Source organism: Hyperolius riggenbachi, chromosome 2 (assembly GCF_040937935.1).
Source record: "Hyperolius riggenbachi isolate aHypRig1 chromosome 2, aHypRig1.pri, whole genome shotgun sequence".
Classification (NCBI taxonomy): Eukaryota; Metazoa; Chordata; class Amphibia; order Anura; family Hyperoliidae; genus Hyperolius; species Hyperolius riggenbachi.
Window position 1 is genome coordinate 221,743,040 of NC_090647.1, and position 13,630 is coordinate 221,756,669.

Below are 13,630 nucleotides of genomic sequence, written 5' to 3' on the forward strand. Positions count from 1 at the left end.
GACCTCCATTGTATAGTGTTCACTATTGAATCTAATCAGTACCCTACTTGGGAATCATTCTCTGGCGGTTCTCACTCCCTCATAGAATTATCTGTTATAGGCAGCAAGTTATAAGCTTGCAAACTATGTACCTATAGGGCTTGTCCATATGGACTAAAGTGTTTGTAGCTTTTTCCCTGGTACGGTTCTTGGCTATTGTGTGGTCTAAAAGTATTAAAGGCAGAGGATTAGTAGGATAGCCAGGCAACTGATATTGCTTAAAAGGAAATAAATATGGCAGCATCCATATCCCTCTAGCTACAATTGTCCTTTAACTCAGCTACTGTATGTCACCACCTCTTGCCAATGTGCTGCTTTTTATTTATCCAACACTTCTGTCTTCACAGCCCAACTTCAGGCTGTGTAGGCTGTAGGGTCAAAAAGATGGAGAGCAGCCTGGATTGTATTGGCAAAAATAGGTAAGTTAATCTTCTCTGCTGTGCCCACTAACATGCTGATAACTGAATCTCACCTCGTCATCTTTGCTTTGGACCATCCACACGCTTCCCACTACTAAGGTAAGTAAAGGGGCCCATACACTCAGCCGATTTTCTGGCCGACCGATCAAAATCGATTGATCGATTGCAAATTGGTTGGCCGATCGACGGCCGATTTCGATGGATTTCCATCGAACTGGCAGGGTGGAAAATCTAGGTCGATCTGATGAGATTGCTTATCATTTTGCATTGGCCCTAATGGAAATCTGATGGCAAAAAATGCCATCAGATCGAATTTCAATAGATTTCAAACTGAAATCTATTGGAATTCTATCCTGGTAAAAATGTTCTACAAACACATCAGATAGATCATCAGATGCATTTCTTATCTATATGCTGCTAATCTGACGAGTGTATGGGCACCTTAAGTTTTATCAGTCACTTCAGGTACCCTTTAACTATGTGAATAATATATTGGCTGATTTCCAAGAAATGAACCCAAAGCTCAAATCTCGGTGCAGCTGAAATGCCTGTATGCTACCAACAATATATAAATGTGTAATGATGGCTTACCAAAGTTGGTATTCATGCTAGGTTCTGGCTGCCTGCTCCTTTGACCATATGCAGCTTTCAGTTCCTCCTGTAGATCAGCAGGCAGAGCAGCAAACACTTCTGGATCTATCTATAACAGCAAAATGTTATAATTAGTGTACTGCATAATCAACCCAACAATATGTGTGACAATGTGCTACAAACGATTTTGTGTAGGCAAAGCGTAACCGTACAAGAGCTCTGCTTTAACTGGGACTCTGGACAATTAAAAAATGTGGAGATAAAGCTGTACAAACTTATGGCAGCAACATCATGGGGACAGGAGATGTCACGGGATCTGGTTAGCCATAAAGGAGATAAGTACAGCTATCTCTCTACAGGCAGTGCCCACAGCTGTACATTATACAAGCTTCCTATTCAAGTAGACAGTCTGGTAATATCCAAGTAGGGTATGAAAAAACACACTATATAAAGTCCAGCCTTAAAGAGAAAGCGTAACCAAGAATTGAACTTCATCCCAATCAGTAGCGGATACCCCCTTTCCCATGAGAAATCTTCCTTTTCACAAACAGATCATCAGGGGGCTCTGTATGGCTGATATTGTGGTGAAACCCCTCCCACAGTGTGATGTCAGGACCATGATTCTGACATCACACTGTGGGAGCCTTGTTGCATTGTGGGAAATAACAGTTGTTTACAACTGCCAAAAAAGCAAGCAGCATCTCCTTCCACTGATATCACCTGCCAGCAGTAAAAATGTCACCATGTGATAAATGTCAGAATGTAAGTCAGGGAGAGGAAAGATTTTACAATGGGAAAACACTAACTAACTCATTCATATATAATGATTGTAAAAATTTAGTCTTTAACCAATGAACGACTACTTCGGCAATATAAAAAGGAGCATACGATGATAAACCAGATAATTACAAATTGTGCAAATGTCACAAAACAAATTACATTATGCAAAACAGCACTTAGACAACCAAAAAAAAAGTGTTAATGCCTTTTTTTTTTAGAATAATGAGACCAAAATTGAATTTTATGGAAGTCATCAAGTCCTATGACGAAAAGTACACCATCCCTACTGTGAAGCATGGAGATGGATCACTGATGATTTGGGGGTAGTGAACTATAGCGATACAAGGGAATTTGGTCAGAGTTGATGGCAAGATGAGTGTAGTATGTTATCAGCAAATACTGGAGACAATTTGCACTTATCAGCCCGGAAGGTGCGCATGGTTCTCTTAAACTTTTCAACAGAACAATGATCCCAAACACAAGGCCAAATCGGATGACCCATCATTGGTCATAGCAGAAAAAAGTTAAGGTTCTGGATTGGCCATCAGAGTTTCCTGACCTCAATATAATTGATCCATTTTGGAAATGTGCAGTTCATGCAAGACAGCCAAAGAATTTACAAGATATGAATGCGTTTTGCTAAGGAGAATGGGTAGCTTTACAAAAAAAACGGAATGGAACACACTTTTCAAATTCTGCCAGAATATCTAAACTTATGAGCATAACTGTATCTCTCACTACAAGTTTCCATTAATTTACGTGTATGCACGACAATAAGCATAGAGTCCTCACCTGTGAAAAGGCTGGTAAGGCAATGACATTAATGTCAGTCTCTTCACTTTGATCTGACAGCTGTGGAATCTGTAAAAGGACCGTTGCTACTGGCTGTTTAGTGCCTCCACCATCTGCTGACTCTCTGCTTTCAGCAGTGCTTAGCCTGTGCTGTACAGCAAACGTCTGTTCCACCTGTTCCCTGATATCAGGAGGCAAAGCTTCCAGAACAGATGGGTCCACCTGGAAAATTACATAAAAAATCTCTAAATGTTGCTGGCAACAAGTTAAAGTGACTGCAAAAAGAAAATAAACCCTTTAGACAATCGATTTAAGTTAAATTAAAAGTAACATATATCAGCACGGATAGGCTGGCTTTTTGACACCCAAATCTTGGGTGTCAAGTTGGGGTCAACCTATCTTTGGGCGACATCCCACTGTTGATATGTTAGGTGGGTGGGCATATGCAAAGTGCTTCACTATGTATAGCTACCTGTCCTCACTCTGGCTTGCATCTGTTCCCGGCAGCTTTCCGAGATGTCCGCTACAGCTCCAGGCTCACTACAGTCACATGACAGTGAGCCTGGAGCTCTACTGTCCAGTTCAGAAGCTGCACGGGACACTGGAGGATGCAACTACAGCGGGGACAGGTAATATGTGCATGTTGAAGCCTGCACTCTGCAATGCAGACATTACACAGGGGCAATGGCGGCATGTGGGGGGTGGGCTGTTGGCCAACTGGCAGGTCATAGCTTTTAACAGGTCAAAAGTGGGGGTGGCATATGTGTGGGGGTGCTTATCCATGGGTGTACAATGTATGTGCTTTTAGAACTTGAAATTGTAGCTGGAAATACAATCATAATGAAATGCTTTAACATGAAAAATGTTAAACATCAAAGATTTTATTGAAGAAATGTGATGAGATTTTCACCAGTACTCTATAAGGCCTGGGACCCACTAGCAGCGCTTTTCAAAGTGATTGTGATTTGTAAGGCTCTTGCTAATGTAATGCTATAGAGGATTTTTTTTTTTTTTAAAGTCACATCCCTCAAGTGGGATCACACCCATAGCATTACATCAGCAAGAGCTTTTCAAATCACAAGTGCTTACAAAAGGTTTAGAAAAGCACTGCTAGTGGGTTCCAGGCCTAACAACAACTTTTATTAGATATAAGGGCTATGTCATACAGCTGTTTTCATTCCAGAGCCTTTTAGCTCAGATGCTGTTCTTTTTTAGCTGCCCAGTTTTTTTTAACAAGTGCTACCTCCTTGGCTTTCTCCCTTTCCTGTTCCCAATCTCACCCACCAAATCTCTAGAATCAGAGTGCATTCTTAAAGTGAACCTCCAGACTAAAAAATCTACTCAGCAGCACTGAAAAGGCTTGGTGTTACTTTAACAGGTTTACAGCATCAAAACAGAATGTTTTTCATACCCAAACCCAATTTTTAGCTGCTTAGAAGCTAAGCTCTGCCCCATCAAAGAAATCTGCCCGGGCATTTTCCCCTTGATGCTGTGCAAAGCATGATGGGATTTCTGATGCTGTTGTTCTCATTGCCTAGCAACTGGGAGAGGTGATCCGGACACAGGACAGTTGGAACTGTGGCTCATGCTCCCTGTCACCTCCCTTTAACCAAAAAGATGACGGCTGCCCTCATAATACCACAAACCTTTGCCTGTTCTTTTAAAACAGGCTGGATAAGAGATTCTATTACCTATCTATTTTAATTAAAGCAGACCCAAACGAAAAAATTTTTTAATTAAAAATATTTAGTTGCACCACTGACACAAAGATAAATAAACACTCCTTCAAGCCTATGAGCATTTCTGCAGCGATCCTTGGTGTCCGTCACGATCGGCTTTTTTTGTCCCCACATGGGGACATGAAGACGCGGCAGTGAATCAACTCTAGAAGCCGCATTAGGCGTCCAGGGTCGCCTGAAACAACAGGGAAAATCGGGACCGGAACGCCACTTTGCACAATCAACAGTAACCACGCAATGTTAAATGTTCACATTTACTTGAATGGGAACGTTTAACCAACGAGTCCCGGATGCTTGGCGGTAAACGCCCCCAAGTGTCCGGGTGAACCGGCCCTAAAGCTGTACAAATGCCAAAATAACAGAAATTGCTATTACACAAACCAATATCGCCAAGCAAAGATGGCACACAACTAACCTGGGAGGGAGATGGCACTTCAATAGTGAGATTAACTCTTGATTTCACCCTTGCAGGAGTGTGCAGGCCATTTTTTTTCATAGGAGAATTTGCTTTGCTGGTACTTGGTTCTTGGCTGGATGATTCACTCTTGTGCATAGACACTGAAGCACATGTGCCCAATGCTGATGAAATCTCAACATCCAGATCAGCAACAAAAACTACAACGGTGCCAAATGAAAACATACAAATGATGCAGACAGTCTCAGAGTAGTATCTTATTTGTCAGTGAACATATACATGCTTACTTAAAGGGGCACTATGGCGAAAAATTTTAAAATTTAAAATCTGTCCAAACATATACAAATAAAAAGTGATTTTTTTTTCCAAAGTAAAATGAGCCATAAATTACTTTTCTCCTATGTTGCTGTCACTTACAGTAGGTAGTAGAAATCTGACAGAAGCGACAGGTTTTGGACTAGTCCATCTCTTCATAGGGGATTCTCAGGGATTTATTTATTTTCAAAAGCACTTAGTGAATGGCAGTTGCTCCGTCCAACTGCCAAAAAACTGTGTAGCGAGCAGGGAAGCTGGCCAGCATCATTGTTTAAATGCTTTTTAGGTAATCTCTTTATAAAGAATAAAAGCCTTGCTGAGAATTCCCTGATGGACTAGTCCAAAGCCTGTCGCATCTGTGAGATTTCTACTACCTACTGTAAGTGACAGCAACATAGGAGAAAAGTAAATTTATGGCTCATTTTACTCTGGAAAAAAATGCACTTATTTTTCTATGTTTGCACATATTTTCAATTTTACAATTTTTCGCCATAGTTCCCCTTTAATTAGAATAGATGAGTGCTGAGCATTGTGGGTATTCAGTCTTTACAAAGCTGTGACAAATGAGAAACAGCTGAGCTCTTCAGTAGATAAAGTAGATTATAACAGGAGTACAGATTTATTCATGAAGCACAGGCATAAAGGTATTACAAATCCAGGCACTCCTTTGCATCACACAATATAAGCATGACTCTAGTATCACCTAGGATGAGCGATGCACAGACTCAAGAAATATCAATAAATGTTAACTTATTGCTCTTCTGTAAGGTAATATTGAATTGGGATCACCATGCTTTGCTCTTCTGAAAGGTAATACGGAATCAGGATAACCATGTTTCCCTGAAAATAAGATACAGTCTTATATTATTTTTTTTCCCCGAAAGATGTGCTAGGGTTTATTTTCAGGGATGTCATATTTTGAGGAGTATGTTAGGGAGACGCTATGTTAGTGTATCGGGAGGTGTGCAGTCTCTAGCCGCACCTCCCTTGTGGCTGCACCCCCCTCCGTTCGCCTATAAACAGCTGCAGTATCCCAAGATGGTCTTTGTCCCGGTCACCGCACACATGCTGTATGCTGGGTTGGCTCCTTTGTGAACACGCCGGGGACACATCAGCACATGCGCACAACGATTATGATGAGAGGGGAGAACGGTCACGAAGGAGCAGCATACAGTGCATGTGCGGTGACCAGGACAAAGGGCGATGACAATCTTAGGATACTGCAGCTGTTTGCAGGTGAACGGAGGGGGAACGCAGCCACAAGGGAGGTGTGGTAGGAGACTGCACACCTCCCCACACACTAGCATAGCATCCGATTTTCTTTACAGCTAGGGATTATTTTAGGGGAAAGACATATATTTCAAGCATACTTGTAATATAAACTAGTGCTTATTTTCGGGGGAAACACCTTAGCAGAAATTTCTACTCGGTCTGTTAAGGTTCCTGTTCTATAGATGTCAAAGTTGGCAAGTTAACCACTTCATGATCATAGGTACACTCCAAGTGAACAGGCTATCTTTTTACACTTTTGGCCACTGCAGCTTTAAGGGCTTGCTGCAGGCCCATGCAAGTCAACACACAAGTGATTCCCTTCTCCCCTCCCCTTTTCTGCCCACCAACAGAGTTTTCTGTTGGTGGGCTCTGATCGCTCCTGCGATGTTTGTTTTTTATGTATTTGTTTATAGGCATCAGCCTATGAGAGCCGATCACTCCTGAGCCTCTCTAGGGGACAGCTGAGTGTCACGGCTGTCCCCAGTACAGCGCTGCTGTAGATCGCATCACTGTACAATGTAAATAGACAGCGGTTTTGCCGTCTAACAGTCTCCTAGCGGCAATCACCGCTGGTAGACTGATGACGGAGCAGAGCTCCATCACTCAAATGGGGATGCGCGCACATCGGCTTGCGCGATCCCCAGCAAAACACGCCCCCAGCAGTTCACACCAATTGCCGTTGAGTGGTCCTGGGGCTGCCACCTTGCGACCGCCAATTGCATAAGGTGGTCGCAAGGAGGTTAAAGCATACCGGAACTGCGAAGGATATGGAGACTGACAAATGTATTTCCTTTTAAAAAAATGCAGATTGCCTGCCTGTCCGGCTGATCCACTGCCTCGAACAATTGTAGCTATAAAAAGCCCTGAAAAGCATGAAGATCAGATGTGTGACTGGATAAGGCACATGCATGTTTCAGGTGTGAAATTCACACTGCAGCAGCCAAAAAGATCAGCATAGCTGACAGTTAACTGGTATTGTTTAAAATAAATACGGCGGCCTTAATAGCCCGCTCAGTTCAGGTGTTCTTCAATACCTAAAAGTGATTGTGTACTGTTAATAAACATAGTATATACAATTTGTTTTTGTTTTTTTTACCAGTGAAGGAGTTTATATTTGCTATAAAGAGAGAACCACTGTGGGAAACTGCTTTAATGCTTGTGTTCCCAAATCAGCCTGCCAGTTTTCTGATTTCTCTCAGGGTTGGTGCACACCAAGGGTGCTTCTCAGCGCTTTTGAAAAACCTAGTGCTTCGAAAAGTGCTTGGCTAATGTATTTGTATGGGATGGATCCCACCAGAGCAATGTGATTTTTTTTTCCCAAACGCAAATGCGGGTCCTGCAGCATTTTTGTGGTGATTATACCTCAATGTTAAGTATAGGAAAAGTAGAAAATCGCTCTAAAAATGCTAGATCAGAGCGATTTACCAAGCGTTTTTTTTTTGCAAAAGCTGTTCATGTCTGGCTCAAACTGTACAAAAAAACAAAACAAATCTCTACACCAAAACGCTCCAAAAATAGCTAGGCATAACTAGAAAATTGCTAGGCACATGCCAATCACTTGAAAAAAAAATTGCTTCTAAAAAACCGCTTAGGTGTGCACCCACCCTTAGAATGGAAAAGTGTAAAGTACTAAATCACTTTAAAAAAATGTGAGAGACTCTGCTACCTTCTTGTTGAGAAAGGGAGAATCTTTTTTTTACAAGTTTTTACTGTTCAGAGAACACAGAAACCTTGGTTATCGTGGGTTAGGAAATATGGGGAATGCTCCATTGGTGGAGATACAGCCAAGACTGACAAACTGAGTCTAACCCTTATCTCTATATCCAAATGTAAAAAAAAAAAAAGCCGCTTTTATTGTAACCAGGCCTTAATCAACTACAGAAGCTGTGTCGGTAATTATTAAAGAGAGGAGTCTGTTATTCAAACTGTGGGAGTATTTCAATCATCAGATAAGACTAATGAAATTACCTCTTGTGTTCTCATCTTCTTCTGCAGTCTTCCTTTTTCTCTGCCCTTGAAACATGTCAATCAGCGAGCGAGATCCCCCTGGTAAATGGCCGGATTTTAGAGGCAAGGAGCCAAAATTAGATACATGAACTGGAATCAGCTGGTGCATCTGAAGTCCAACCTTAAAAAGAACAAGCAAAATTAACTATAGCCAATATGTCAAACACACCAAGCTTGTAAATATACTGAATGTGCCATCAAAAAAAAACTAAAACCTACTAGCTATGCTAGCTACTGCCAAATTCTTGTAATAATTAAAAATACTGAATAGGATGTAATCATGCTACCACTCTCACCTGTTATACAGACCCCTCCCCCACCTTTTTTGCCTACACATGTTCATTCATCTGCAGTGTTCTCCCAAGGCTATTTTAGCCGGATGTTACACCCGGCTAGTTTTGAAGAGCACCCGGCTGTCATCGGCTCACCTCCTCCAATGCTATAAACAGAGTTGCACACAGAAGCACAGACCCTGCATTCTCCCATATTGCCCCACCCGGCTACTTTTTCATGCCACCTTGCTGGAAAAAATTTCTGGGGAGAACACTGATCTGGTCTTCATCATTTGTCATGCTGCAAAGCTAAACAAAAAAATCCCTACTACTAGGGTAGGTGGTAAGCATGGAGCTTCCTTCTGTCTGTGTGTTCTGTATTGGAGTGAAATGCGCAGGGAAAAGATATGGCATCAGAATGGTGTGTGTGTGTGGTGGGGTTGATACAAAAGGGTGTGTGGTCTAAATGATCCTCATCTGACTCAAATCTATTAATTCTCATTCCAAAGCAAGAGTATGATACTGCTGCTGCACACTATACACGCAACACTGTCCTACAAACCCAACCCCACTGTGACCATCCCTTACTCATCCCTCATCTCTACCTCCAAGTTTACCTATCCTACCCACTTACCACTCACTCATCTATGCTCCAAGTCCTCACCCACCCCTAATCTATCCTTGCAACCACAATTCCCTCTCACCTTCTTATCCGCTCCATTATCCAGCCTCCCCTTTCCCAGTCACCTGACTGTCCCTACAACTCTACTGTTTCGCCCCTTCTGATTCACAACTGTCCACCCACCCCTCACCTACCTACCACACTGTCCTACTTTTTCTTTCTCCAAGTCCTCCTGTGCCTCACCTGCCTACCCAACCCTTTTGCATCCTTATACCCCTCCCATGCTACCTATCTTGATCCTCACCTACCAACCCAAACCTTCTATACCCATTTCACCTCCCTTGACCAGCGCCTGACTGCCCATTCCTCATTTACCCTTTCACTTGCTGCATAACCTAGCCGCCCACCCCACTGTTTACTTTCTCTCCAAATACAAGTCTTAGCTACCCACATTCTATGCCTCCTCACCTCTCTGACACTCCTCACTGTGTGCAGGATATAGAGGCTCTGGGAATTTTGGGCGCCTGAGAACAGCGGATAGTAGAATATTAGTATTTTACTGATATTCTACTATTTTACAGTGCTATATTTTATTGGTAAAATATTGATACCATTTACCAACATATTATTACAGAATTAAACCATATTCTCACACAGAACCCTCCGTCTATAATACCTATCCTTATATGGCTACAAATAGACAGTGCTAGTGGCAGAAGTTCGCTTCCTCACGCTATCTCTAGCATCATTGATGGACAGTCAATGAATGAATATCACCCTGTCACCCACAGCCTTCGTAGGGTATACAAGGTGGGATGTCAGCAAGTGGCCAATATTGCAGCAGTGGCTGGCATGGAAAAAGTGTGATTTATCAAACAGGGAAAGGCCATGGTCCCTGGATACAGGGCCAAGAGTGGCAGCGTTTCAGAAATGGCAGCGTTTATGAACTGCTCACATGCTGCTGTGGTTAAAGTGTACCGTGAGTGGACAAAGGAACCTTTTTGACAACTCTATAAGGCAACAGTGAGGCAGCACGAACCCGATGATTGCCAGCTTTGAGAGTTGATCGACATGCTATGACTGAGGAAGCCACCATCCAAATAAACAAAGTGCTTCCAGATGCATGTAAGAAGTGATTACCGTATGTCGATCCTGTTGCTAATGGAGCTCCAGTGTAGTGTTCTGGTAACTGTACCCATGCTTAAAGTACCCCTGAACTGAGAGGGATATGGAAGCTGCCATATTTCTTTACTTTTAAACAATGCCAGTTGTCTGGCAGTTTTGCTGACCTCTATGGTTGCTGTAGTGTCTGACTCACGGGTTTTAAACAAGCATGTAGCTAATCCAGTCATACGTCAGTCAAACACCTGATTTGCATGCTTGTTCAGGGTCTATGGCTAAAAGTATTATAGGCAGAGGACCAGCAAGAGAGACAGGCAATGTGTATTGTTATAGGCAGAGGATCAGCAAGAGAGACAGGCAATGTGCATGGTTATAGGCAGAGGATCAGCAAGAGAGAGACAGGCAATGTGCATGGTTATAGGCAGAGGATCAGCAAGAGAGAGACAGGAAATGTGCATGGTTATAGGCAGAGGATCAGCAAGAGAGACAGGCAATGTGCATGGTTATAGGCAGAGGATCAGCAAGAGAGACAGGCAATGTGCATGGTTATAGGCAGAGGATCAGCAAGAGAGAGACAGGAAATGTGCATGGTTATAGGCAGAGGATCAGCAAGAGAGACAGGCAATGTGCATGGTTATAGGCAGAGGATCAGCAAGAGAGAGACAGGAAATGTGCATGGTTATAGGCAGAGGATCAGCAAGAGAGACAGGCAATGTGCATGGTTATAGGCAGAGGATCAGCAAGAGAGACAGGCAATGTGCATGGTTATAGGCAGAGGATCAGCAAGAAAGACAGGCAATGTGCATGGTTATAGGCAGAGGATCAGCAAGAGAGACAGGCAATGTGCATGGTTATAGGCAGAGGATCAGCAAGAGAGAGACAGGCAATGTGCATTGTTATAGGCAGAGGATTAGCAAGAGAGAGACAGGCAATGTGCATGGTTATAGGCAGAGGATCAGCAAGAAAGACAGGCAATGTGCATGGTTATAGGCAGAGGATCAGCAAGAGAGACAGGCAATGTGCATGGTTATAGGCAGAGGATAAGCAAGAGAGACAGGCAATGTGCATGGTTATAGGCAGAGGATCAGCAAGAGAGACAGGCAATGTACATGGTTATAGGCAGAGGATCAGCAAGAGAGACAGGCAATGTGCATGGTTATAGGCAGAGGATCAGCAAGAGAGACAGGAAATGTGCATGGTTATAGGCAGAGGATCAGCAAGAGAGACAGGCAATGTGCATGGTTATAGGCAGAGGATCAGCAAGAGAGAGACAGGAAATGTGCATGGTTATAGGCAGAGGATCAGCAAGAGAGACAGGCAATGTGCATGGTTATAGGCAGAGGATCAGCAAGAGAGAGACAGGAAATGTGCATGGTTATAGGCAGAGGATCAGCAAGAGAGAGACAGGCAGAGGATCAGCAAGAGAGACAGGCAATGTGCATGGTTATAGGCAGAGGATCAGCAAGAGAGACAGGCAATGTGCATGGTTATAGGCAGAGGATCAGCAAGAAAGACAGGCAATGTGCATGGTTATAGGCAGAGGATCAGCAAGAGAGACAGGCAATGTACATGGTTATAGGCAGAGGATCAGCAAGAGAGACAGGCAATGTGCATGGTTATAGGCAGAGGATCAGCAAGAGAGACAGGAAATGTGCATGGTTATAGGCAGATGATCAGCAAGAGAGACAGGCAATGTGCATGGGTATAGGCAGAGGATCAGCAAGAGAGACAGGCAATGTACATGGTTATAGGCAGAGGATCAGCAAGAGAGACAGGCAATGTGCATGGTTATAGGCAGAGGATCAGCAAGAGAGACAGGCAATGTGCATGGTTATAGGCAGAGGATCAGCAAGAAAGACAGGCAATGTGCATGGTTATAGGCAGAGGATCAGCAAGAGAGACAGGCAATGTGCATGGTTATAGGCAGAGGATCAGCAAGAGAGAGACAGGCAATGTGCATTGTTATAGGCAGAGGATTAGCAAGAGAGACAGGCAATGTGCATGGTTATAGGCAGAGGATCAGCAAGAAAGACAGGCAATGTGCATGGTTATAGGCAGAGGATCAGCAAGAGAGACAGGCAATGTACATGGTTATAGGCAGAGGATCAGCAAGAGAGACAGGCAATGTGCATGGTTATAGGCAGAGGATCAGCAAGAGAGAGACAGGAAATGTGCATGGTTATAGGCAGAGGATCAGCAAGAGAGACAGGCAATGTCCATGGTTATAGGCAGAGGATCAGCAAGAGAGACAGGCAATGTGCATTGTTATAGGCAGAGGATCAGCAAGAGAGACAGGCAGTGTGCATTGTTATAGGCAGAGGATCAGCAAGAGAGACAGGCAATGTGCATGGTTATAGGCAGTGGACCAGCTAGAGAGACCGGGAATGTGCATGGTTATAGGCAGAGGATCAGCAAGAGAGACAGGCAATGTACATGGATATAGGCAGTGGACCAGCTAGAGAGACAGGCAATGTGCATGGTTATAGGCAGAGGATCAGCAAGAGAGAGACAGGAAATGTGCATTGTTATAGGCAGAGGATCAGCAAGAGAGACCGGGAATGTGCATGGTTATAGGCAGAGGATCAGCAAGAGAGACAGGCAATGTACATGGTTATAGGCAGAGGATTAGCAAGAGAGACAGGCAATGTGCATGGTTATAGGCAGAGGATCAGCAAGAGAGAGACAGGCAATGTGCATGGTTATAGGCAGATGATCAGCAAGAGAGACAGGCAATGTGCATGGTTATAGGCAGAGGATCAGCAAGAGAGAGACAGGCAATGTGCATGGTTATAGGCAGAGGATCAGCAAGAGAGACAGGCAATGTGCATTGTTATAGGCAGAGGATCAGCAAGAGAGACAGGCAATGTGCATGGTTATAGGCAGAGGATCAGCAAGAGAGACAGGCAATGTGCATGGATATAGGCAGTGGACCAGCTAGAGAGACAGGCAATGTGCATGGTTATAGGCAGAGGATCAGCAAGAGAGAGACAGGAAATGTGCATGGTTATAGGCAGATGATCAGCAAGAGAGACAGGCAATGTGCATGGTTATAGGCAGAGGATCAGCAAGAGAGAGACAGGCAATGTGCATGGTTATAGGCAGAGGATCAGCAAGAGAGACAGGCAATGTGCATTGTTATAGGCAGAGGATCAGCAAGAGAGACAGGCAATGTGCATGGTTATAGGCAGAGGATCAGCAAGAGAGACAGGCAATGTGCATGGTTATAGGCAGTGGACCAGCTAGAG

At 43.6% G+C, this 13,630-nt stretch overlaps 1 protein-coding gene across 2 annotated transcripts in view; it reads right to left on the minus strand.

The window, feature by feature from the left end:
- The window catches only part of REV1 (REV1 DNA directed polymerase), a 75,858-nt gene that overhangs the window by 9,925 nt on the left and 52,303 nt on the right, over window positions 1-13,630 (minus strand). For both annotated transcript variants that reach the window (XM_068268206.1, XM_068268207.1), the window contains exons 16-19: window positions 8,331-8,490; window positions 4,776-4,975; window positions 2,622-2,843; window positions 1,050-1,158 (exon numbers count right to left, since the gene is read on the minus strand). In XM_068268206.1, the coding sequence (XP_068124307.1) occupies window positions 1,050-1,158; window positions 2,622-2,843; window positions 4,776-4,975; window positions 8,331-8,490 (691 nt within the window). The remainder of the gene's footprint in view (window positions 1-1,049; window positions 1,159-2,621; window positions 2,844-4,775; window positions 4,976-8,330; window positions 8,491-13,630) is intronic.